Raw genomic sequence first — 27715 nt, 5'->3', positions numbered from 1 at the left:
GCCTGTTGACTTCTCTTTTTCTTCTACATTTTGAAACAAGAAAATTTAGAGGAATTTGGAAGGATGCTTCTGGTTTTTGGGGGTGTTTTGTTTTGTTTTTATTTTTAAAACACTAAAGAACTGCAAGCGCTCCTAAGTGTGTAGCTGTGTAAGAACTACAGTGCATTTATCTATCACATTGACAATATCTGTCTTCACAGCCTTCTCCTTTTGTAATAAACCAATTCATATTTTAGAGCTCTTGAGTTTGCTGCCTGTAGAGCTGAAGAAGTCGAACATCCTTTCATTCCTCATTATTCCACTATCAGATCTTAACTTGGGATTTCAAAAATACAGTAAGAAGTTGAAGGGGATGAAGGGGAGATGCTTATCTAGTGACAACAGGTCCATCCATTCATGTCCCACCTAGTAGAGGAATGGTTCAAGGGGCTGAAAATATTAGGCTGACCAACAACAAACTTTTAAGAATAAATAAGCTGTCAGTAAAACAGAAACATAGGTCTGGAAAAAAAAATTTACTGGTTACAAAATACAGGTGGCTTTAGATGGATCCATCATCAAATCAAGCAATTAAATAAGCTAATTTGATTTTTTTTTTGTAGTAGGTTTTATAGCTAAAAGTAGTTTCCTATATCTCAATATGCTGAACCACTACACAAAATAACAGTTGTAAAAATAATTCCACAGTTGACATTTTAAGACAATGTTCTGCTAAAAACAAATTTTGAACTCTTATAAATATTACAAAGAAACCTAAAGCTAGAAATCTCACAAATGCTTCTCTTGGCAAAAATCAAAAAGGTACATAAGCATAACAGGGAGAACACTCTTTTACCGTTAGGTATTTATGCTTGTCTTACAATGGGCAATTTAGACACTTTAGAATGTTACAGTTAAAATGAAAAGTAAATTAGAGAAAATCTAGCTTTCTGATTTTTGAACATTTGAAACTAAAAAAAAACCCCATACAACAGCTATGCAGTTGTACACCTCAGTTTCATCTTCACTTTGAAATGGCAGCATTCAAAGTTCAGTGCACCATAAAAGATTATCACCCTTTAAATAAATAAACAAATCGAAGCACATTTAAAGCCAGCCATAGAAGAGGGATATGCATTCATTCTTTTGGTAAGTTAGTTTAAGTAATCTTTTTTCCAAAATATCTGGTAAGAAAGAAAAGATAATAACAAAGCAAGGTAAAAGCACATAACAAGCAAACAGAAGATCCACAGAAGATTCACAGTGTGATCACAGGCACAGACATGACAAAGGTAAGGTTTTACCCATCTAAAAACAAAACCTCATGCAATGTTTTTTTCATACTGACATCTGGAAAGTATTTGGCCATCAGGGGAAGCGAAATAAAGTATCAATATAAGTCATTCAGTGATGACTGCATTCATATATGAATAGGAATTTTACTGTGAATTTTGTCAAATAGGTTCCCCCCCCCCCTTAGATTTCATTTACAGCAAGTAAAGAACTTGGGTATTATGTTACATTTTAGTCTAAAGCAGAACACTTTGTCAAGCTCTTCAATACCATTTCCTCCTCCTTGCATTAATAACCAACTTCCTGCCCATAGCTACTGAAAGCACCATTGTGAATCGATACGTATAGGCTACATATTTCATGCCTCAGCTATTGTGCATGAATTCCAGACGCAGCTTCCTGAAGAACACCTTGCCCCATCGACCAAACGTCAGGGCCGGGAAGAGCGAGCAGAGTCAGGACCCCTTCTCTCCCCTACCCAGGCTGCTACGCAGTTAAAGATTCAATAAACACTCCTGAAGGCATATGCAGCTTAATTTTCAAGTGTTCAGTGCCAAACGAAACAAATGGGAATTCAAAGACCTTTCAACAGAATTTCAGAGTTCAGGTACAACTGGGTTATCACAGCTTGGCAAGCGCGTGTGAATCAGATGAGCCCTGGCAATGTATTTGAGTGACCATGTTCATAAGCTCTTACACAGCTTGTGGATGAAAGAAGATGAGATGTGTCTGGTGAAGTCTCTGCGTTGTTTTGTAAGATAGCTGAAGGACTAACCCTCTCCTTCATTTTAACACTCACAATTGTTTTGCTAGCTATTTTTTTCTAATGCAGGGTTAAGAAGGTGAACACAGGAACAAATAAATGCTAATGCAGGCAACAAGGAAGAGAGAAGGGCAAGAGGGGAAGGTGGGATCCCCCCTTCCAGAGCTAGTTAACCACTGGGATCCCCCCTTTCAGAGCTAGTTAACCACTGAATCCGCTTGGCTGATCCACCTTTAATACAAGAGGGTTTTAATTTAGAATCTTGAGCTTGCTGAGAGCACGTAACTCCCATTGTGTATGACATTCCAGTTTAAAGTTTGTTTTTTCCCCTCAATTTCTGTTATAAGATGCTTTGAAAGCAGGAAGTTGTCATACAGCAACTTAATTATACTGTTATTAAAGGGAAAAGTACTGCTGTAGACGAGGTTTGTATCACTGAAGAGTTCCAAAATCTGATTAGGTATTTACTTTGATTCCCTCGACACTCAGCATTTCAGCTGGTTCTTCTTATCTCTACGTTTTCCCTTTAAGCAAAGAAAAAGCACTTGCAAAACACTACATAATGCAGGAATCTGTTGGGAGGGGAACTTCAGCACCAACAAGGCAGTTTTCTGCAACCTGTATTTCCTGCAAATGAGCAGAAGTTTTCAGGGAATTTTGTTGCTTTCTTTCCACTGAGGACTCCCTCTGCATGTTGTTCCAAAAAGCTACCAGTGATAAACTTTTTAAAATTTATCTCCTTGGCTAGAAAACATCCCTAAGGCTTTTATGGTCTTACTCACTCAAACGTAAGAGAAATATCTGAGCAGTCATGTTCAGTTCTGCTAAAACATCATAAAAAATCCTCTTAAGCATGTTCCACAATTACAACTTGTCTTCTCCCAACACAAGCTTTTCTTCCCAAACACAATAAATGCATAAATAAGCAATTTCACTGTGCTTGTCCCTGCCAGATTTTATACCTATAGTACACCAGCCATTCTCACTGCTGGTATGTTACAAAAAAGTGGCTGTTTTGCAATTTCAGACTCAGTGCATATATTCACCTACCTTAAACACCCACTTAAATAAATCAATGACTTGACATAGATTGCAATTTAAAGGGGAAAAAAAAATTAGGATCCTTTATGAAGTCTCTGGTTTTCAAACACATTTTTTCTTCCTACTGTTATTTTTTAAGATACTACTTCTTAAGCGTAGTCACTGTAAAAGAGTACTTTTATCTGGCTTAATGCCAGGTACTGAGATCCCTACTGATATAGCAATTTAACATATTCCTGGGGAAAAAACAGTTAATTTTGAGCCATCAACATTCCAGGCATTTTGCCCATTCCCATCCTTGCATAACAAGTGCTGAGGAGCTTGCATTCCATCCTCGAGTAGGTGGTATCAAATGACTGGTTTCCTAGGTACGCAGACCGACTTGCTTATTTCAGTATTTAAAAATTTGAAATGGAGATGAATATAACATCTCCTGTTAAGCAGAAAAGCAGGAGGGGTACAGATAAGACGACAAAGGTTTAACCTGGTGATCTTAAGTAAACACTGATTCAAAATGGCAAACTTGCCCTGAAATGGCCACACTAGCATAGCTAGAACGATGCCTAGCCCAAGATAATGTAGACATGGCATGAGGGTGGAGATCAGTACAGCCAGCAGTTTACTACACAAACTACATCATGGAGGCAAAAAAGAATTTATTTTCAGAATTTACAGCATGTCTGAATAGTTATATATCTACACAGCCCCCCCTAGACAAAATAGGGCAACCCTTCTGTCAGTGGAAATATCTGGGGAACCTAAAAGATTTTGTTAGTGTCTAGAACCTCATTTTCAAGACTATCTGATCCCAGCAGTAATGAAATTATACCACTGAGCTCAAGAAGAGGGTATTTATTAAAATACAGCATAAGAAGTGAGATTAAAGTAAAAATCACTTTTTGTGAGATGAAAGAGTCTGATTTACAGTTAACCCCATGTTTAGACCATTACTCAGATTATGACACAAGACAGGTGTCTTAGGGAAGGAAATACTCTGAAGCAATACAAAGGTCCTAACTCATGCCCATAAAAGGGGCAAATTACGGGTATCCTACAGCTGGCATTTCCTAACCTACAAGTTCTGGTCTTTCTAGCTTAAACAAGTTCTTCAAACTTACTTTGAATATTCCAAGGAAAAAAAACCCAATACCCCCCTGCATTTAAATGCCTAGACTTCTGGGTGACATATCAGACCACTGTACAGCTGAGGCCTTTGCTACCTGTGGAATGGGAAGATTGTTGGGGATAAAATACAGAAAAAAAATCCACAGTTATGATTTGGAGGAGAACGGTGGCCAAGATCACACAAATATGCAGAGACGATCAACATAAATCATATAAGCCTTAGGCTTATAACGGGCTTATAACTGGACCCAGTTCTCTGCCGCTTCAGGTAACAGGGAATTTCTCCTACATGCAGTACCCAGAGGAGGTGGCTGTGGGACTGAAGACACATAATGAAGGGTGTAAGAACTCCGTAGTTTCTGGTATTTACGGACCCTCTTGTGACTGGATTATGATTTATATGCAAAGAGGGGAAGGCTAGAGAAAGGGGAAGAAAGAAATGGAAAGAACAAGAAGCTGGGGAACTCAGCCAAATGCTCACAAAATTTCTCCACTGTGTCTACTTTGGCTGTTCCTGCAAGTATGTACCACTGTGGCTTTGGCGAACACAAGTACGCTCCGTAGAATATCCAGCCTTCCTGGCAGCCCAATTCAATAACAAGAAGCTCTTAAATTGGCTTAAGACGCTCATGAAACCTTTAGAGTCCACTGGCATTTTGCAGATAAAATTAGGTATTCACTTTTAGGAAAACTGCAAAGCCTGCTAAAACCAATGGAGGAGAGGAATTAGCATCTTCCCCAATTCACAGGTAAACTGGTATAACAAAAACTTTAAAGACAGTTCAAAAGCATGGCTCAGCTCCCTTTATAACCCAAAGAAAAAGTTTTATGTTTAAAAACTGACATTGGGAGATTTAGGTTTAGCTGACATGCCTGACCCAAATATTTATGTGATATCAGACCAGTTGCTTCATCCCTAAATCAGATTTTCAGATTAGTTTAGCAGAATAAAGCATACTAATCCACTGAATTTCACTAGAAATTAGGCAATTACACCTTGAAACCTGCCTATACAAGATGAATTTTAACAGGAAAATACTTGACTATGTTATTGTATCAGTACTGGAATGTTGCTATCAATATCCAACCAACATGTATTTTGTCAGTACAAGCACAAATTGCACCGACACACTTCTGCTTCTGCTAGTGCTTTTAAAAGCCCAACTGAAAGTTGAGTTCGGTAATGAGAAAAGTTTGCAACAAAGTAACTATTCAGCAAGTGTACTAACAAGAAAGAAGTAACATTCTTAAAGGGAACGTGGACATATTAAGCATAGCTGAGGAGGAGGCTTTTTCAAGGCTAAAATAAATCTGTTGACAGCCACTGGACGATTTAAACAATTGAACTGAAAAATAACATCTTTGAATTCAAATTTACAGAAGGCATAAACAAATCACTGCTTTTGCACCCAAATTACATAAGCTGGTTGAAGATGCTTGGATGTATTAGTTCATTAAAGTCAGGTACCACCTGACTGGATTATAAAAAAAAAAAAAAACAAACACACATTTAAAAATTTTGGTGCTTCTTACTGGAGGGATCATTTTTCATCTATTGATTAATACACTTCACGGATATGAGGCACTGCAGCAGTGACGTTTCATGATCATTTGCTAACATACTTCATGTAGTCATTATACTGAACTGCACAACTTAAGAGTTATCAAAGAAAAACAATTTGCTTTTGATTTGTCTTTCTATGAAACAGTCTATTCAGAAAAGCGCTCGAGGGGTACACTCTCCAGTGTGCAAATGCTTTCATGAGAGGTGGTCTCACTGAAATAGCAACTGAAACTAAAAACGCTATTTATCCAGGCAGCTTGGGGCTGTCTGTTCAAAAAGACCATCCTCCCTCCCTCCTGCTTCTCTGGAGGGCCACACTGACAGATCTGAGAGAAGGAATTTCATGGAAATAAGGTACAGTTTATTTAAAAATAATGGAGGGGAAGAGAAGAGTAAAGAGCAGAAGACAAGTGATTGAGCCTCTCTTCAGCATGATTGGCGAGTTAAAAAGAATTTACACGCCTCCTCCCAGAGCCTGGATCAGACACAGGAGAGAGGACCTCTTCCCAGCACGCTGAAGATGTCAGAACCCACAGCTCACAGCGTCTGAAATACCCATGGGAAAAATTAAATTGCAAGTTATCCAACTTCCTGCCAGTGGAAAACTGAAGGGGAAAAAAAAAAAAAAAAAAGCTATGTGAATGTCTTAATTTATGCAAAGGCCAAACCACTCAGTAGTTAGAGAGATTTCTGAAGGAGGAATTAAAATCAAATTATCTTTTATGAGGGAGGAGAGATCTTTTGGGAGTACAAGCCAATTTTTCTGCTATCACTGCTCTCATCTGAATTCCTCAAGACAGTTCATTCAGAAATCCCAACACTGCATTTCCTTGCTAAGACACCATATACAGAGAACATATTTTTATTTTTAAAAACTTCTTTACTACATATAGCAAATATTCTGCTCGTATCTAAAGCTGTATGATCTTATGGCTAGATTCACAAGAGTAACTAAAATGCAACACACTGCCCTTCAGTTTGTGGGGCTTTCTTCCTGCCTTCCTTTAAGGGAAAACACATACTTTTCTGCTACAGTGTGTTTTAAAAATCTCCCATTAAAACTTGGAAATAAGACAGTTTGTCTGTTGTACTTATTTGCTATATGTTTCCACACCCTGTTTGACAAGCAAGTAGTCATAATATACTGCTTTACAGTTGTGACATACTGTAGCATTTTAATTTTCTACGTCGTAGATTTTAATGCATCGCAGCACATTCCGTCACCCACACTGTGCAGTAACAGTAGATATTTCACCAGGCAAGGGAGAACAAACACAAAGATATTTAGTAGAGACAAAAGCCCTACAGAAATGCCAGCAAGCTAAGGGGAAGGAATGCATGATAAATGAAGAATGCAACCACAGAGATAACTGGTAGGGGCAATGAGCTTTGTGCAGTTCCACTCAAAAGCTGAAAGCTGATTACTTCCGTACAACATACTGGGCAGAATAAGGCTACTATTTTAAAGCAACTAACTTGCTTTTGCTAAATAACGCACCATTGTCAGAGCTGCTATCCCGGGCAGCAAAACTACCCTTACTGCAATTACTATTCTCTAGTTGGAAGGTTAGTTACCTGGATTTTCTACACTTAATTAACATCAGACCCCAGCTCACTTCTGATGTTCAGAAATAGTGCATTCCATGCACAAACAAGTGTTCGGTATTTCCAGCTGAGAAATGCTTCTGCTACTAAAAAAAAACCCCAAACCCAAAACCCAAAAAGAACCAAAAAACCCCGCACTACTCTATCTTTTCCCTGCAATAACACACAAGAAGATAATTGTTTTGAAAAACACATAGAAAAGGTATGTCAGAAAACTGAACTAAAAAACATTTAATACAATCTTCACAGCACCAGTGGCTCTGCTAAACTAAACAGTATAAAACTAAATTCTATCCTCCTCCTTTCAGCAGGTGTCATGAACCCCTAAATTACACTGGACTGTTAAGTGGTAAGGGTTAAGCCTGTGACCAAACAGGACACCAACAGGTTTTTGTTTTGCCCTTTTTTTGCCCAATTATTTAACCTTTATTAGGTAATAGTCACTGGTATTCACATGCAGTATTTTACAATGCAGACTTTCATTCCAGTTACAAATCCTGAGGATTTAGCTGTGTATCTCTAACATGCTTGCACCAATTTAATTTTTTTTTTGAAGCCCGTATTGCATCCAAATGTGGGTAAATTTTCCAAGAACAACAAAATGGTGAATTGCCTATAAAGCTTCCAATCCCTGCCAAGACATATGACAGCATTATGGTTTCCCCCAAAGAAAAAGTCACCGCAATATGAAAAAAAGGAGGCAAAAGTGTTGAACTTTTTTTTAACCCTTGTTCTGAGAAGTAGATGAAGTTGAAAAGAAAAAAGAAAAATTAAAGACCGCTTATACTGAAGTGTGAGAAGGGGAAAAAATGTAAAACAGTTCAATTAAACTACTGCAATTTTGTGTTTATACAAGTGTAGAACAGGGTTGACATTTAGCTTTATCTCTGCAAACAAATATAATAATCTTATGATAAAGTCTTATGTTTACCTAAGCTTTTATTATCTGTGAACTACCCAACAGTAAGCAAATTAGTCTTCTTAAAGACATTTCAGCTAGGAGGCTGGTTCCAGTTCTACTTTGAAAACTTTAATCACAAGAGTAAAAATAAAACCCAACAAATTTATCTTTAATTACCTTTTCTTGGCCTCTTCATATTGCCAGTTCAGTCTTACTTTGTCTACAAGTCTTGTTTTGTCATCAAACCCAAACTTTTGCAGCAGTGAAGAGCAAGGAGAGGGGGGAAAAAGAGAGGGAGAAATGTGATTTTAAAAACACACTCACAATACAGAAAGGGATAAATTAGTCTCACTTACTGGACTCACTAAAAAACCTCCATGCTTTAAGTAATAACATAATAAAAATCTATTTTATGCTTTAGAAATACAAAACTGGTTTATTGCTAAAAATACAGAAGATAAATGAACCCTTTCAATAAATTATGATCCTGGCAATGAAGGGTTAGCAAATAGAATCAATGATGAATGGTCAAAGCTTTTCAACTTTATCCAAGCCTAAAACACAAAGAGTGTTCTGAATTGAAATATTTTACTACTTGATACAGCTATTTTATGGATAGTTTAATTAGAAGTAATTCAGATTACATTCCCCGTACTGTGATGTGTTACCTAGCACTTAGATCATTAGTGTGTTTTAAACGCTATTACAAAAACATCACCTGATCCTTGAACCAGTCGTAGAATACGCATTTATGCTACAACACCTACTGTATACAGTCCAGCTTCTACAATAACTTCTCTCCGTCTTAGGGCATCAGTAGTTCCCCTCTTCAGAAGCCTGCGTACGGTCTAATAGTTAAAACCCAAGTCCCTATTTAAGTGCATTGCTGCACTGCTAGGTTTCTCATCTAACTGCTGCTTTTGTTCTCTTCATCATCACACATGCAAAAAATCCACCTCTTTTTCACTCACATTCCACTAATAATTCAGGAAAACAATTAACATCATTATGTATGTTATTTTCCTAATAAAAAACCTATACCTGATAAACACAATTTTCAGACTATATTTGGCTTGTCTTGGATGGCACTCAATGTGTATCGTGAATGGGAAAACGCTGCTGCTTTCCTTTTGGTAATTCATTTTAGAATTCAATAATCACATCCTCCACCAGTCCAAAAAATGACATCAAAAAAGCACCATCTACCTAACACACTGAACGACAGCCTGGTGTTAGCTAAGTTTTCTTAGATGCTTTAGGAGTGTATCTTCTTAAAAACACAAATTTCCTCTTCTGTAGAGGCCCTCTGGAGACATTCAGCTTGGCAACTACTCATCAGTGGAAGACGACAATAGAGAAGAAATGGGATGATAAAAGCCTACGATTGAGAAGTTGCATAGTTCAATAAAAATTTCTAACCAAATGCAGAGTAACATCCAAACTATAGTACTACCAAAATATGAACAGGTTGTCTTCTTGCTTTGTTGTCAATCTTATCCACAGAAGAAAATGTTTTATTGCTCAAGAACAGCTAGGCTGCCATAGCGCAAGCCAAACTTTTATTATTTGGAATACACAATTTCCTTCACACAGAACTATTTCCAAGGAATGATAATATGTTCCTCTCAAATACCACATTTAAAGGCATATTTGAGCATAAAGGTTTGACAGACTAGATCAGAAGTTTGTTAGTGTTTAAGAAACATACTTTGGGACTCTAACAAATACTTCCCTTGTCTCAGACAGGAGAAAGGAACAGAGGTCTACCCTACATCTTTGATATGCGTGAAAGATGATGACAAGCATGGCAAAAACAAGATTAAAAAAAAAAACAAAAAAAACCCAAAAACAAAAAAAACCCCAAAAACAAAAAACCCCCCCCCCAAACCCCAAGAAAACAAAAAACAAAAAAATAAAATAAATTAAAAAAAAAAAAACACAAAAAAACCCCAAACCCCCAAAACCCGAAAAACCTGAAAAACCAAAACAAAAAACAAAACAAACAAACAAAAACAAACAAAAAAGAGAAAATCAACATCCATCACTACTACCAAAATACTAACACGGCACACTATTGCACCATCAGGTCTCTACTGCAACTTCAAGCTGGCCAAAGCATTTTCTTCCTTCCTGCATCATGACAAGCATCAGTAAGTCAGAGCTGGTGACAAGAAGAGAAGAGGTCTGCGGACACCTCAGCACGAGCTGCTATTCAGAGATGAGCCTGCGGTCACCAAAGTGATGACACAAGAAGTGCTCTGCCGGGCTGGCTGAGTCCGGGAGCTCATTCTACCTGTCACTGACCTGTGGGCCCAGGTCGCTACGCCCCTGTGCCATGCTCAAGTAGCAGAACCGCAAAGACCACCGCTCACGAGCGCTGCTCACACGCTCTGGAAACAATAAGCAAACACAAGTCCCTCACCACCAATATTGCTGAGGATTTTTCATTCTGCTACAGCCAACACCTCTTAAATTAAAACAGGAAATAACGATGTACCACTATAGTACAAAAGCAGCTTATTTTCTACAGCAAACGTCTTGCGTAGGAACGCATACCTCTCCAGTGATGTCAGTCTGAGAACAAGCATCGCAGTGTTGCTGAGGTAAACAGGAGTCGCTGAGCGAACTTGAATTATGCTGGAGGTCCTGCAGGGAATCTGTAATACAACAGCTATTCCTGAATCCATCTGTTAACTTGGCCAAGCTCTACAGGAGAAAAGATTTAAAAAAAAAAATTTATTAAGAAAAACCTATTTTTGTAATTCTTTTATTAATACAAAAATTTTATTTAAAAATATGACTTTTTTGAGCTATCTACAAAAAGTAAAATTCATCATAGTGTTACTAACATGAAGAAGCTTTGGTTTGAAATCAACCTCTCCTTTTAAAAGATGCATTTAATAGTGAACAGATTTTTTTTAGAATTACTTCATTCAGGTCTATGAATGTTTTCGCTTTTGTGTGACTTACAGTTCTTTAAATGTAGCAGCTGTCAACTTTCAGGTTAGCTGATAGGGAAGACAAATGTGATTCACCTGCCCTTTTGCCATCTTCTGCACAGGTTACATTCCTTAGCCACTACTGCTATCCCATCCAACTTGATGAATACCTTGTATTGATTGTATTTTTATGACAGCTGATTTCACCCTTGTGCTCCCTTACCCAACGTTCACGTAGTTAGAGAGGTATTTTACACTTTGGATTAAGCAAGGGACATCTCTGAGATGTCTAGACAATGACACAAACTGTGAGGGTAAAGCAGAGACCTCAAGCAGTCTGCAAGGGGAAAATAAGACAGAATCACAAAAAATAATAACAAGAACTTGTTTGACAATAAGAGCTTGGTTGACAGGCTCTTATAATTCCTTTTAAAAAAAAGATAAAATTGTTAATATTGCTTTTATTTTCTGACTGTGCATTCTCTACTTTTCAAAAATTAGAGATAATGTAGTGTTAATAACAAAACCATGGTGCGAGCTGTCGTTTATGACTGAAACCCTGAGCATTCTGCATCAAAAGAACATTTAAAAAAAAAAAAAATTAATTCTGCCCCCTCACCAGAAGATAAAGGACAACCAAATGACGTGAAAAGAAATTATCAGAAATTTGAAGAGCTGTATCAATTTATAAATCATAACATACTCAAACCATTTGGTTCTAAAAATAAACACAAAAACTCTCAAAACTGCTTACTCTAGTGTCTGAACTACAGAATCAGAGATGAATCCGAAGCACTGCAATAGGAAAAAGCTGGCCCTCGGGAATCTCAGTGGCTCTGACAACTGGTGATTTGCAACCAGCCCTAGTTATTGTGCACATCCAATTACCAACAGATTTCTCAGTCTTCAAAGTGCAGTTTAAAAGGGATAAGACAACAACACTGCCTTTTCTTACAAATTCAACTAATGGACTCAAGATGAGCCTGAGTAACATCACCTGGCTGCTGCTCACAGAATGGCAAGACCACCTGGAAGATGAAGGCGTCCAGATTCGGAGCCTAGGAAGCATCCACAGGAATTGCAGCAGGCCTGAAACTATCCAGAAGAAACAGCTTTTTCTGGTGTCCTCCATTTCCACCATACATAGTCCGTCCCTTCGTTCTCATTATATATTGGTCCCTCCCTCACGCCTGCCTCCACTAGAGATGAAAAAGAGGGAAAATACCCATCCTGGTGCAGGATGAAGGAATGGGCAGGCTCCCTAGACACAAGAGTGGGGAGCCTCTGCTCCTCCCTGCCACCCCCCTGAACACAAACACACTTTGTCTTCTTCCTACTGGAGAAAGGCAGGGAGAGACGTAGGTACCTGCTATGTCCTTCTTAGTATGAAGGACAAACAAAATAGTTTCTTCTCAGTCCTGAGAAAGCAAAATTCAAGTTCAAGTTACGCTGCTTAGAAGCCCCTAGCTAGTGTCTCTTTATCCTCCAAGACTTGCTGCAAAATGAACTGCTCCACAACGTGGCAAGAAGAAAACCAGAGTGCATTCCACTTTACAAACATTGAAAATTGCAGAGTCCCATCCAACGCTCTTCTTCACAACTCACTGGAAATCATCCAGTCCTGCAAAGTCTCCTGCTGTATGGAAGATCAAGATGGATCCCTAATGGGTTTATAACATGGAAATAATAATTTCAAATTATAGCTACACACACATCAAACATCTAACTTGTCCTCTTCCCAGTAACAAGAAGTGACATGAACAAAAACTGAAGATACAGAAAGTCTGAGGTTTCTCCCAAGTAAGCTGTGTCCCATCTGGCACCTTTGGCTAACACGTATTATGTTACAGATATATGTAACACCAAAGGTCTTGATGCCAGAACTTAAATCTAAACTTCTTCCCCTGTTTCAGTTACTTCGTGCACTCCTGCTGTGCTCCTGATGCCCGCCAGCATCTCCCTGGCAGGTAATGAAGGGCTGCTTGGCTGCTGGCCAGGCTTCCTATTCGGGCACGGTTGCTGAACCCTGGATGCTACTTAAAAATTACATAGCATTTGACAGGTGGCAGTCACCAAGTAGCATCACCTTAACTTACATCTAGGTGCATAGGTGACTATGCTTTAGGATGAACATATATGCTTTGAGTCCTTCCGGCTGGATGAGTGAAAGCACAGCCTCCAGCAATCCTAACGTGGAAAATTACAACCTGAGTTAGCATACTTTTAGACAGAAACAATTTACATGAACTGCTAGGAGTAATATCCTCCCCAGCTACATGGAGGAATCCATCTTTCATCTGAGGTTTATGGATTGTTTATGGCAATCCCACAGAAACTGCCAGACCAGCCTATCATATGGATGTGAAGTTCTGGACACACCAGCCCAAACCTACCCAAAAAGAGAGAAATGAGCACTGTCATTTCATCATTGATCTGTTGCTATCTGATCTGGGAGCTCTCTGCCATGTACAATTTCAGTGCAGTTCCTATCTAACCTATTTTGCCTATTTTACTGATAAAGAAAAGAAAGGAAAAGAAAAAAGAAAGAAAAAAAAATACACAAAAAAAGCAAACTCCAATGCTTCCTAAGGATAAAGGACAACATTTTAAAAGCATATGCACATACTGGAACAGAAACAAAAGTATGAAAGGGATGGGGGGTGCGGAGAGAGACACACAAACTGCTTTCAGGAATCTAACCACGCACCTTGATTACTCAATCTTATATAAAAATTTCGCCCACTTTTTTGGAGCAGTGACACTGCATATTTGGCTTTATTTGTAACCACAGCACCCAGTTTAAATCTGACCACCCTCTCCTTCCCTCTTCAGCCTTCTCTCCCACACAACTCAATCTAATTACCATATTTCTAGGACAGCTACAATTTTCCAAGCACCTACACAAGACTGAGTCACTTCTACTATGTCTAGTTCTGTTGCTGACACTGGCCAGATTTAAATTAAGAAATAGCAAGAAATTGTCTATTTCCTTTCTCTGAAATAAATCCCCAGCTGTTTACACAATACTTCGAACTCCTCTATAAACAGCTTTCAAAACAAAAAGTTTTTTTATAAGAAAGCTTGTCTTACCCACAGCAGCTTTAAAATGTTGCATTTTTGTGGACAACTCAATTTCAAAATTCATAGGAAACTAAAAATCAAATTCTGAACTCATTAGGAAGACACTTAAAATAGACTTGCACTTGTTTCACAAAGCTAAATAAATCCATAACAATAATCCTCAACTAACTATAAAAAGGCAAAGCACAGAAATTTTTGGTGACAATGAAAATAACTTGATTTTTTTGGTCAAAATTTAAAAAATATCAGGCAGAAAACTGGATATTTTTACAGAACACAATAAGTTGGCAGAAATAGACAATTTTTACAACTGTAGATCTTGTAAACTATGGCATTTAAGCCCTTATTACAATTGCAACCAAACATGCAGAACTGTCTTGCATGCTAGGCCTGTGTGGAACAACTATTTTCTAGATTTTTCTGGACTGTATGTATATTATTGGATGCTATCACAACAGATTGTCATTAATCACAAAAATGATACCTCCTAGACTGGTATTTGCTGTATGTCACGTAGACCCATGAAGAAAGATGGCAACACTTTTCATTTTCACTTCTGTCTTGTGCAACCTCTACGTTCTGATGCTGCCAGCATTGCCCAATCCTTGATGCTAAGCTCAATCCTAGACTTCTAACTCCCTCATCACTGTATTTAAAGAGACTGCAAGTGCACTTAAAGTTGGTTTAACAGATATGATTGTCAAGGCACCTCAATGTTTACAGCTGGATTTAGTGCCACTGAGGCCTGAAAATGTAAGAAAAAGGGGAAAAAAATCTAGCAGGGGAGTCAAAACAAGGCCAGTAGTTAAGCTGCTCCAAGAGCTCACACACAAGTCTTTAAATTACCAGTTAGTTTCCTAAAACGTGCGTCACTGCATCCATGAACTGCCTTTCTAATCATTTCTTGCTAGCCAGGCATATGGAAGACTGAGAATCACTTTAAAACTTGGCCAATGCAAAATATCAAATATGTTAAAAGTTGCCAAGGCAGAAACTTTTCATAGTGACTTAAGCGTTCTGTCTACTTGAACAAGGATTTGTGGTCCATCAGATGACCTTTGGGTAATGCTTTAGAGACTGAATAATTGTATAACTATGGAAATTCATTAGATGTAGACTACGAGCTACCCATATCATTTAACAATAAAAAAACCCACCAGCAAAACACTACTGCAGGGAAAACCGAAAGAAAATGTTTGAATGGTAACATTAATTTAGTACAGTCCAAAAAATTTAGGTCATAAAGATGCTTTTTTCCATATAGCAGCTTGAAGACTGGGTGAAGAGAATTGTCCTTGACACCCCTCTATATCTGTAGCATATTTGGGCAAGTCTATACTGAAGTCCCTGTGGTGGCAGAGGCTCGTGGTTCTTTGATCACGCTCCCATCACGTTAATAGCACAGACACAGCAACTCGGAGCAGGATGCAGAATCCATTCAAAAGTTAGATTACTACTCAGGCATGTATCTTCCCTCAATCCTCATGCTCCAATTCATAAAATAATCTAAAGCTAGCACAATGGTTTCTGTATACATTTTATTTAATCATACTCTCTGAGGGTTTTGTAAGAACATTTGAAATTAACATGTGTCTTGATATGGGTACTTAAGAGGAGAGTTTGAGGCACAAAAAGAAGAACTGCCAAACTGTGGCATAGTGACACAGAGATCCAGTTTTGTGAAATGCTTATAAAAGGAAAAACATGGTAGACAAACTGGTAAACATTTTAGCACGTGACTTCTCAGTCCTACTTCACTATAGGTACCAGACGACATAAAGCAAAATGAAAGACAAATACTGTAAAACTTAAAAAGATTTTTTTTTTTTAAATGCAACATAATTACTCCATAGCAGTCTTTGATATAGTCAGCAGCAATGGAAAACTATATTCAATAAAGACACTGACCTAAATGTAAGGATAGTACATTATCCAAGACAAAAATATGAAACACCATATGAAGTCTTATGTTCACAGCATAGACAATGACTACTTACCTCTTTCGAGCTGCCTGCTATTGGCAATTATCAATCAGAAAAATCAGTTTAGGCCACCCCACTTCCTTATTTAAACTTGGTAACCCCAATGCAATCACAAACAAGAAAATAGAGGTACGTTATTACTTTTTAGCAGCTATTTGTTCAGTAGCATATTTTTTACCTGCATAAGGTCCTGCCTTTCTTTTTCACCTGTGCATATAGCTTTCTTTATGGTTCGAAGCTCACTCATTATAGCCTGTGCTTCATCCAGTCTATAATTTGTATGAGCACTTGACATCTTACGATCAATCCTGTTGAAAAGATTAAGACAAATTCAGGAATCTTCACATAATTAGAAAGAGCACAGACGTTTTAAGACCTCTTGTTTATTCATGTACCACTTTATTTCCAGGAATAAAATGATACTCCACTTGGAATTAGCGCAGCACTCAGTGCCTAGTACACTCTAAAGACAAAGCAATGTAATTATCTACCCCGGTTCTGCAGAATCAACAAATTTCCTGTTTTTAATGTCCTAATACAGAGCTTAGTTACAGGCAATCTCTGTGGGCTATTTCATTCAGCAACAGTAAAATCAACCTAAAACTAACCTACACAGTAATAACTCAAAAGATGAAGATACTAGCAGTCTAGCTGTCACATTTCCCATGCAGCCCTACATATTGCAGCTTCTCTTTCAGGACTTCTATCTGATCTTGTTTTAGAAGTTTCTAACAAAGGCATTTCATTTTCTTGATAAATTTTTAATTCCTAAAATTTTATTGCAAATGCTTTCCTGCCATTATGGGCATCTTTGAGTATCTTTTCTAGAAGACATCATCGTCCCACACTAAGGACCATCACATAGGACGATCCCAGATGATTTCAAATGCAAACTCACCAAGGAGCAAGAGTGCTACCCACTACATCAGGCTGAGTACTACTAATGTTTCCATCTCGACAAAAAAATATCTTATCTTCTCTTAAGCAGGACACCCACTGTCTGAGTTTTCAACTTCTTTTCCAACAGTTCGCAACAGTAATGCACAACAGATTAGGATGCAGAAGCCTAGTCCAGCGTATCATCTTGATAATTTGCTTTGATTTATAGATAAAGAACAAGACCAGAGACTCTGCAGAACTTACTAGAACCACCATTTGGTCTTGGATTTATAACAAATGGCTATGGGATTTTAACAGGCTACCCACAGCAATTAGTGAAAATTGTGTTAAATTCCTATTAAAATATGAAAGCCTCCATTTTCCTGTTAATCTAGCATAGAAAGTGTGTATATAGAAAAACGGTGGTATGTGTAATGGTCCCTACACCAATGCTAAGAACAAACATCTCCAGGAGAAAAAGTGTCCCTCGTTAACAGAATTAAAGATAAAACATACATCGGTCATTACACAGGACATGAGTTTATAAAAAGATGTAGTAAGAGAGAGTATGCTATACACATATGACAAGAATACTCAAACTCTATTTAAAATATTGAGAATACCTAAAAGTTTCAAGATAGGTATTCTATTAAGCCGAGAGTGTCAACAACACTCACTCAGCATGTTCTACCAGTTAAACAACATCAGTGAAATTCCACTTGCAGCAGATTACTTGCTTTAAAATTAAAATAGTAAAATGAAAAATCAAAAGGCTTGAATGAAAATCCTGTGGTTTTATCAGGCAGCTCACAATATTTAGGAAAAAACCACAGGTTGGGTTTCTACAGTTCTGGTTTCTTTAGGTTTTTCTGACAGTTCCTGCTTTTGGAGACAACACAAAATAAGTCTGAACCTCAGCCTTCTACTTAAACACAATTTTCCCCATGTTGCATAAGAAAACATATAAGCCTTTATGATCTTTGGTTCAAGAACCAGAAAGGACTTAAATGTCATGTGGATTAAAGTTGGGGTTTTTTGTTTGGTTAGTTTTGTTTTCCTTTTAAGATGTTTACTTGAGTCTTCACTAATTTTTAGCTAAAATCCTTAAACTATTAGATACAAAACAACTAATCCAATTTACTAAAAGTTTCGTGAAAAAGATAACATGTGGTTTTATCTGAAGGTTACATTAATGTTAAGAACATAGATTCCACCCAAATATTACACCAGAAAATGCCTCCTACACAACTGCTCATTATACTGTTTGCCAGGTCCAAGGTGGCATTTCAGGAAAAGGAAATTATTTAATTTCAACCACATTTTTGTCCAGTTACCCACATATTCATGTTCCTGAACGTCACTTTGGAGCCCAACTTATGAACTGATATTTGTTTAAGGAAAGAATCAGAAAAGTTTCTACTGCCAGAAATAGTTGAGCTTAAATCAGTATTGCTATCAACCTAAACTGACTTAAGCATCTTACAAAATTACTAGTTATTTACTGTCTGTGAGGTTTTTTTTTCCCCCCTCCTTTCATAAAGCTCTGGTTTTGAAAGCCACAAAGTTAACAGGAATCTTCCATTTTATTAATGGAAAATAGCATGATACAAATACAGATTAGACCTTTGTATGAACAGAAAGAACATTCAACTAATACACAAAACTATGAATAAAGTATATATTTTGAGGAAGATGTTTCCAGGATACACAGACTATTAATACACTTGCAATAGTTTCAGTCCTATAGGGCAGTTTCCGTGTTCCTGTATTTTCCCCCACGTGCTTTCAAATACGCAAAACTCCCCCATCCTCACCAAAGCACAGATCTGTAGTTGAGTTAAAATCTAATTTTAAAGCTTCTGTCATGTCTCATATCCTCTAAACCAGTCCGTAGCTACAAATTGTTTAGTCAGTCCTAATTCCCTGTCTCTCCCAACTTCTCTCAGCATTCCCTCCACTCTCACAGCCAACTGGCCGAGTTTTCATTTCCTTTGTTGCTAAACGCCTTCTTCCTCCAAAATTCCTGCTGGCGAGCAGAAGGGTCACTGAAAACACAGGGGAGGAGGAACTGCTCCTCACTCTCATTCCCCGCTGCCTGCTGGGTCAGAGGAAGGGATTCACTCCAGGAAAGGCTCATCTTTAACCCTCTACCTCTGGACTGCGACAGGATCAGCCGCACCTCAGGGCAAAGGCGCCCGTGGAGGCTGAGGAACACCGTCGCGCAGGGTGGGATCTCTGCAGGCTTTAAACAGTGAGCTCTAGAAAGTCTCCAGTGGGCAAAGGCAGACTGTGATGTCCAAAGGTTTATCACAACATTGCCAAATTTGCATGAAACTGTAGAAAATGCAGCCCTAACAAAAAGCTGCAGCACTACAAAATTTGAAATTCTGACTGTATTGGAGTTCTAGAGCTATTTAAGAAAACCCTCAGTCCTCTCTCCCCCAACAAAACCCCACTTTTCTCTAGTTGTTTTGTGGTTTTGATTTTTTTTTTATTCTCCTCAAAGATGGCTAAGCTGTTTTACTAAAATTAAAAAGAACAGAAAACAAAACACAGTCCAAGGCAGACACTGTACGTGGAAAATGTCAATGCAAGAGATGTGCATTTAACAAAGGCATCTGAATCAGACAGCAACATAAAATGATGGAAATACTGAGTAACCTAACCACCCTCACCATAAAATTTGTCTCTTCTCTGAGAGCTATACCCAGCAGCGGTTGCACAGGGAGTCACACGGCAGCGGGTTCTGATACCTGCTCATAATGCCATTCTGGTCAGACTTTCAAAGCAAACATTCAGCCAGATGTAAAGCACAAAGTGTGACAGCTCCTAATATTGTGCTTGGCTTGTACTTGAAATAAAGCGAAGAACATGGCTTTGAAACAGCTGAACAGGATGCATGCCATTCTAGTTTGGCAGTTACTTGAAGATCTGACCTAGCACAAGAAGGAAAAAAATTATGCAGACCAAAAATTTAGAAAAGGTAACAAAAAGGGGAAATGTCTGAGATGTAAGAAACTTTAATAAAAAAAAAAGGGGGAGGACCCCAGAATTTTTGTTTTAAAGAAGGAGCAATGAGTTTCTTTTCAGACAGTACATTTACTTCGTGGATATGCAAAAGATAAAGAACTTCAGCTTTGATACTTGGCTTGAGTGACTCTTTTCTCCCGACAAATACAAGGAGTAGGGGAGAGATCACCCAGGGACAACCTAGAGCACAGTTCGGCTTTTAGCCTGATTTGTCTGCTGACTACACAAGGAGGCTAGAGAAACTTCTCTCTTCAGTTGTTAGACAGTGCGAGTACTCTCCAAATTGGCTCACTTCATACTAGAAGCAAAATACTCAAAAGAAAGCACATATCTTACCAGAGAGGCAATTAAAAAATTACTTAAAAACACAAAACAAAACCACAAGCCTCTGGTTTACAAACGAAGAAGTCACTGCAGAGAGCAGAGCTCAGCAAGGCACAAACACTGACAGAAACTCACTGCAATCCTGGATAACACATGGGCAAAGCGTTCTCCTCAGCAAGGAACAATAAATGCCACCCAGCGCCCCAACGGGACAGAGCGCGACTGTCGCAACAGCAGCACCGAAGCACTGAGTTGTCATGCTTGAACTTTTAAACTAGACGATTAGAGTGACCACTGACTAATCAGATAGGCTTTAAAATAATTCCTCTCTTGTATGTCTCTTCTATACCCCCATCCTGGACTATGGGCAACTTCACTTGGGCTAAAATCCAAGACTAACATTTGCATTCTTAATCATTCACAGACTTTACTTTTCAAAAAGTTGCATTGCTTTGCTGGACTATCTTAAATGAATTATATTAATTAAAACAATCTTGAGTTTCAAATGGACTTCAAATACTTTCATCATCCTAGTCAAGTGGTTAGTCCTTTTATAAAACAATTGAACCTATACCCTTAAAATAACCCGATAACCAGGAGAAGGAAAACAAATAAAGTAAGTAGAAAAGGCAAAGCAATTCTTAATCACTTAAAGAAAATATGATTAAGAATCTTGAGACAAAATTGCTTTTGTTCTGTTACTGCTTACGTATCTAGGCCAACATCCTAAAACATTGACTATACTTAAAATATTACTTACAATATTTGCCGTTTCAATATACTGAGTGCTTTATTTTACTAATCTTCAGTTAACATCATACATTAACAGTTCCCCTAACTACCTGTAAATGCTTTGTGTAGTCAATAAAAATAATTTTATGCCTGAAAATTCTTACATTATACCTGCCAATGAAGGATTTTGGTTGAACAAGTTTTCTTCTCTAAAGCTTTTAAAGTGCATTCTAAAATAAAAGAACCTTGTAAGCTTAAAAAAAGAAAAAAAACCACCAACCAAAATGCAATATGAAGTGCATGGGCTACTCCCTCTCCTTTAGAAGTACAATCTGATTATCTCCCTTTATATCATTTTGTTAACGTAATACCAATCAAAATCAAAGTTGGAAAATAAGTAACCCAATTGCTCTGGGATCCCTGGAACTTTGCCAGGACTCCTGAAGCAAAAGTGTGCGCCCATGCTTTGTAGCGCTAATGCAATAAATCCAAAGCTTCAAAATATTTCCACAGATACTGTACTTATGCTGCAAAACGCATTAGATATGCAACAGTTCCAACGTTTTCAGGAAGCGCCTGCATTAGGCAGTTCGTTCACATGCACGCTGGAAAAATGGCCAAGATTTCTAAATGCATGGCCACACGTCCAAGGCAAATCCAAGAGCTGTTCAACATATGGTCTAGCCTCGGGCCTTGTTGAACAGATCTGGAAGTCACAACAACCTGTGTTTACCTGCCGTCTTTTCCATGGCCTGGCAACCTCTCTCCCTATCCCACTGGGCATCCCGCATATGTGCTACGCGTGTAGGTGACTAAGCAGTGCACAGATGGAAGTCACTCAGTTCCCATCTGATGGCCTGCAGGAAGAGTGGCAGGGAGAGGGTCACAATAGTTCACAACCTTTGCCACCACTGAGCACAAAGGAAAGGGAGCACAGGCTGCCTAACAGCCCTGGGAGCAGCGGCAAATTGCCCCGAGCTACCTTTCCTCACAGGGAGGAGACACAGCGTCAGATTTACATGCACTCATTGTGCACACATGCAGAAAATCCAAGGTCTCACAGACCATCAGATTTATGGTGCACACACAAATCAACTATACAGTGCAGAATGAGATGGCCTGACCATCAGGTAAAAGGAAGAAGCAGTGTTGTGGTGTACAGCCTCCCCCCCAGGAGAAGTACTGTGCTCAGCCAGAAAGCCTCAGTACTGTTCAGAGGAAAACTACTGCACTGCATGGTGCTTCTGGCTGTGCTCCAGGTGGTAGCTATCTCCAGAAAATATTTGGAAAATACTTTAAAAAAAAAAAAAAAAAAAAAAAATCTAAGTCCACCTCAACAACATTTTCACGAAGAGTTAAAGAACAGGGCCTATAAAACTTTTTTCATATGGATCTATGAAATCACCATCCCAACCAATTCAGTCCAATCCTTCTTCCATCATTTCACACTGTTCTTGCCCCGCATCACTATCATAGCAGAAACTTTGAAGCAAAGCAATTAAGAGGTTTCAACCTCTTTTTTTTTTGGCAACAGTTTTCTAAGGAATTCATTCCAAGGCGAATAAAGTAAAGAAAAAAATACCCTCCCACAAACTCTTAACTTACTCTTGCAGAGTTTCCACTCCTTTTTCCTTATATTGCAGCTCCTGCTTCATCTGTGCCAATTCTCGTTTTAGCCTAGAAAGCTACATATAACAAAATAATTTAAAGTAATATGTAACAGAAACTTTCATAATAAAAATAATTCTTTTTCAAACACAAAATCTTAAGTTACTTTAAAAAATTGGAAGTGATAATCTAAATTATCTTCTTTTTTTGTTTTAAAATTTGCATTAAAACAACAGAAGTTTCTGAAATATCAGAAGACCCAATCAAACAGCAGTCACAACATTCAGCTTTCAAAGTATCAATCTCCTCATCTATTCTATTGGTTTTCTATCTGCAATAGCTTATGCTAACAGCTAGCAAGTTTCAATCCATACAATTTTTCTTCTCCCCTTGTAACACAGAGACACCTCTCAACTGTCTTCAAGTCTTTAGCCATCTTAAAAAAAGACTGAACATTCAATGCTGTTAATTTTTCAATCTGGGAAAACAAAATCACTGGCAACAGAACTGGCATCTCTCCCAGAAATAGCAGCATGAGTTTCTACAGTTATTTTCATATTGTCCTGCCCTCTCAATCCCCCCGCCAATTACCTTGATCCCACTAGGGAGCATAAATCAAAAGTGACAAAGCAGCGATGTCTCCATAAATACACTTTTGTGGTTTTATGGAAACAGTTACCTGAGTAGGTGAGGCACACCTTACAAGAGCGCTATCAGCACCAAGAATGATCTGCAAAGAAATAGCTTCTTGCCCTCCAAAGCTGACAGATACCTGAGGGCAATGGGGGGAGGAGGGTTCAAGGGACTACAGACAAATGGGGGGAAAGCTGTTTCAGTGTGTGGTAGGGAGACTGAACTGAGAGCCCAAAGAGCGGCAGGGACGGAAGAAAAAAGCTCTCTTCTCAAGCCATCAAACTTGGAAGTCTTTCTAAAATTTACCCAGAGCGCTCTTGATGTTCACATGTATGTCAATAAATGAGAAATAAAACAAATGACAAAACTATTACTAAAAAAGAGTAAAAGAAAATTCCTACATATCCAGGCATAGATTAATTTTGTCAGCTCTAATTCAAGAGGGAGGAGCTTCACAGCTGTTCTGGGGATGCAAACCAGGACTGCCAGAGACCCACCATCCTGCGTGGGCCTCACTTCCCCATGTGTTCTTGTCCTTTCCTCAAAACTCATCACACCAGCCCCCCAAAAACTCCTATACCCTCACCAACTCTTTCAACACTCACCAAAAGTAAAAATGAAAAAACGTGTCATGTACACAAACACTTCATACTGCATATTTTATTCTATTACCTGAAACAACTCAATGCCTATGCACACATTCAGTTGAACAGATTATCCTATGCACTTAGGAGATCGTTTTGTTTTAAGATGCAGGAACAGAGAGAAATAGTCATATAATTGAAGACCTTGTTTATTTTCTTTAAATATTATTTAAATAAGTAAGGCTTATTTGCTTGTTTAGAGTATGCTGACATTTAGAGTATGTAAAACAAGCAAACACTAGTCAGCACGTAGTAAACATATACAGATAGAATAAATGCCTTTGAAGGGTGGTGAAGAGGATTTATTTTCAGAGGCACCCATGTGAAAAGTGGTCACTACAACAAAAATGGAACACTATCCTGCAAAGATAAGTATTTTTTTATTTATTTTGTGAGATGAATGCCTGGAATGCTAAACCCCATTTTATCCATTAATAAAAAGAAACATACAATTTAGAAATAGGTTCTAGAGCTTAATATTATAAACTGCTTTTTATAATTCTTTATGACTGCTATATCAATTTGCTTGAAACCAATGTGCAGACTTTAACTCTTTGCTAAAGCAGCGTGGGAGAAATTCAAGAAGTCAACTATTCCTCCTTCAGCAAAGACAGTACCAAAAGCATGATTCTAGTTCAAAAAAATATATAAAAATGGAACATTTTTATTACAGAACTGCCTATCACTGTCAGAATGCTTGAACTCCCCTCCCCTCATAGAAGAGCTCTGGCCAAATCAGCTAAAAAGTTCTAGTTGGCCAATATGTCTACTGAATTGTGAACAGATTTCCAACTAAATGGCTAAATCTAGAGTTCAATGACATCCATGGAACCCCACTGAAAATGGGTAAATGGTAAAATATGAAGACAGTGGGTCTGAACTGCAGTTAATCAAGAAAGAATTTGGCTGCAGAGTATTTACTACTTGTGTCAGTTCGCACAGAGAAAGCAATTTCTGAAAGCCTGGCTGAATTTGCCTCTGACATCCGTGACAAAAATCTTTATGCTTGTAACATGGAAAAAGCATTACTCTGCAAGTCACTCACAATATAGACTTATTTTAATAGAAGAATAGGTCAGAATAGGAAAGCATTTTTTAATATTGTATTTCCAAAAATGCATGCAACACCCAGTGTAAATGCTAAGGTAAAAGAAAAACATATAGTCCCCCTCCCTTCCCCATGCCTAATTCATATTTTTACAAAATAAAAAAAGATTACTCACTCTGTCACGACGGCTGGCTATTTCTGCTTTAATCTGATATGGGTCATACTTGGTATTAGTTGAAAATCCAGAGAATGCTAAACAGATGGAAAACAGTATTTTACATTATTTTTTTTTCTTCTTTAATACACTCGTTAAGATGTGGCAATATTTAATAGACCATTGCATTCATTCTTTGTGTTACAAGTCACTAGGTTTTAAAATAATCCTCTGTGCTAAAGTACAACTGAAGATTTATCTTTGGCCTCCCTGATTTTTTTTTTTTGACCTGAACAACAACAACAACAAGAACTATATAGCAGCACTGCATACATATTGCCTAAAAGCAACTAGCTTCCATGACACGATGGTGGCATTTACTGATGCAAGCAATTTGTGTCACATTAACAATTGCTAATTGCTTCCTAGGTATGTTGACATAACAGTATGATGGGGACTAAAGTAACAGAACTATTGTCAAAACAAAATTCAATCAGCTACAGAGAGAAGTTGGCTCCTAAAGCAACAGTGTAGGGAACCAACACAGATCAACCCCTGGCAAGTGAGCTCTTAACACAGCCTATCTGGAGTCAGGCAATAATTTCAAGCTGTGGCATTACAAGTTAAAGCCCAGACAGATGAAGTAAAGGTCCTAGGGTATAGGCTGGGCAAGACCAACCACGATTTATTGAGTCAGCCATTCACGGCAGCACTGGCCCACTGAAAAATGCCTGGTATGCAAGCGGATGGGGTTGTGCTGTTAGACCTACCATCTTTTTGTAGAGCTGAAGGCTGGTGCTTTGAAACCCATATCTGTGTCTGCGTTGCACTGAGCCTTTCGACTCTCAAAAGAATAGTGCAATGCCAAGGTCATGTCAAGCATGCAACAACTTGCCAAAATGAGTAGTCATGCCTGGGCTAATTCTCTAAATACAGGATTTTCTATGGATATTCCTCCCCACCCCCCCCAACCAGCGCTGATCACAACTGAGTCACTAAACTGCTGCATGGGCACCTCCCTGCCAACCCACAACCGCTGAGCTCACACCACCTCCCACTCATGAGCACACGACGCTGAGTCAATGACAGCACCCACAAGCAAAAAGGAGGAAAACAGTTTGTGAAGTTTTAGCTCTTTTAACACAACAGATTCAAACAAGTGGTGGTGGAGGCAGGAATATTTGCAATATAAGAGTCCAGCTTTGGCCATCTAATTGCACCTGAATTAGAAGCCTAAGACTTCTGTACAATAAACAGAGAAGCAAGCATCCCAGAGTGGAGGAGTCAAATTAAGAAAAACAAGTGGAGAAGCCTTGGGGCATCTTGAGTTGACAACATGATTAATCTCCAAAGGGATTTTTTTTTTTAATATATCATCTAACTAACCAGCCCATTCCATTTTCTCAAAACAGATGCATATGACCTTAAACCAATGTAAAATATATTAACACATCTGTAGAAAATTATTTTTTCACCTCAAAACAAGTGAAAGGTTTTATTTAAATGATTTTACAGTATCTCATTATCAATTCCACAGATATACCTAAAAAAAAAAACCCCTATCAGAAAACATAAAAGTCAATTGACATAGCATTTGCATTCATGCTACAGATAACCTCCAATTTTGTCATTTTCAGTCATATTTTGTTGCTGTTTCAAGCAACTTGTTTTTCCAAGAGCTTTAAAAATATGAAAAACAGGTTATATTTTACAGTATATTATAATCTTCAACAGAAGTTTCTTTCCGTATATTCACCTGAAATAATTCAACAAAATATCCCACAGAACTATCGCAAATTTTCAAAAAAGAAAAATCCCAAGCTCCTAGAAAAGTATTGCAATAAACGTACATTTAGATTTTATAATCTCAAAAAAACCCTGATGATACTATCTTTTACCCTATTCCAAGTCTTTAAACAGTAGTTAAACACTCTTTAAACAGTAGTCAAACACTCTTTAAACAGTAATTCCTTTTTTTAAAACTTCTTTCTTAATAAGGTAAAAAAAAAATCCTCTTTCTTAATAATTCTTAAGAAACTTGAACATGAACAGGAAGAAATAAGACAAGTCACAAATGTTCAGTTATTTCACAAACTAAAGCACAGAATACTTATATTTAAAACTAAACAAAAAAGATGAGATAATCCCAGTTCAACAGTAAAAGAACACCTGGTCAAGACCATCTGGCACACCTCAGCCCTAGAAAACATCTTTTATTCAGGATTTTGGCATACATATGAATTACCTTGGATTAATAAATACCACTGGATCAGTAGCTAAACACTTCTATCCAGATGCCTGCTTTAACACTCATCCACACACACACACCCCGCCCCCAGTCAGGTTTCCTGAACATTTTCAGGAAGGGCTAAGTAGAGCTTCCCATACTT

At 38.1% G+C, this 27715-nt stretch overlaps 1 protein-coding gene across 3 annotated transcripts in view; it reads right to left on the bottom strand.

The window, feature by feature from the left end:
- WWC3 (WWC family member 3) overlaps window positions 1-27715 on the bottom strand; it is a gene marked incomplete at its 5' end in the record, with an annotated part of 103821 nt that overhangs the window by 31498 nt on the left and 44608 nt on the right. For all 3 annotated transcript variants that reach the window (XM_082305142.1, XM_082305143.1, XM_082305144.1), the window contains 5 exons: window positions 8449-8522; window positions 10828-10977; window positions 16452-16581; window positions 22844-22923; window positions 25347-25423. In XM_082305142.1, the coding sequence (XP_082161268.1) occupies window positions 8449-8522; window positions 10828-10977; window positions 16452-16581; window positions 22844-22923; window positions 25347-25423 (511 nt within the window). The remainder of the gene's footprint in view (window positions 1-8448; window positions 8523-10827; window positions 10978-16451; window positions 16582-22843; window positions 22924-25346; window positions 25424-27715) is intronic.

Source organism: Platalea leucorodia (genome assembly GCF_965183815.1).
Source record: "Platalea leucorodia genome assembly, chromosome: 2".
NCBI classification, from domain to species: Eukaryota; Metazoa; Chordata; class Aves; order Pelecaniformes; family Threskiornithidae; genus Platalea; species Platalea leucorodia.
This window is presented reverse-complemented; position numbering and strand designations above follow the sequence as displayed.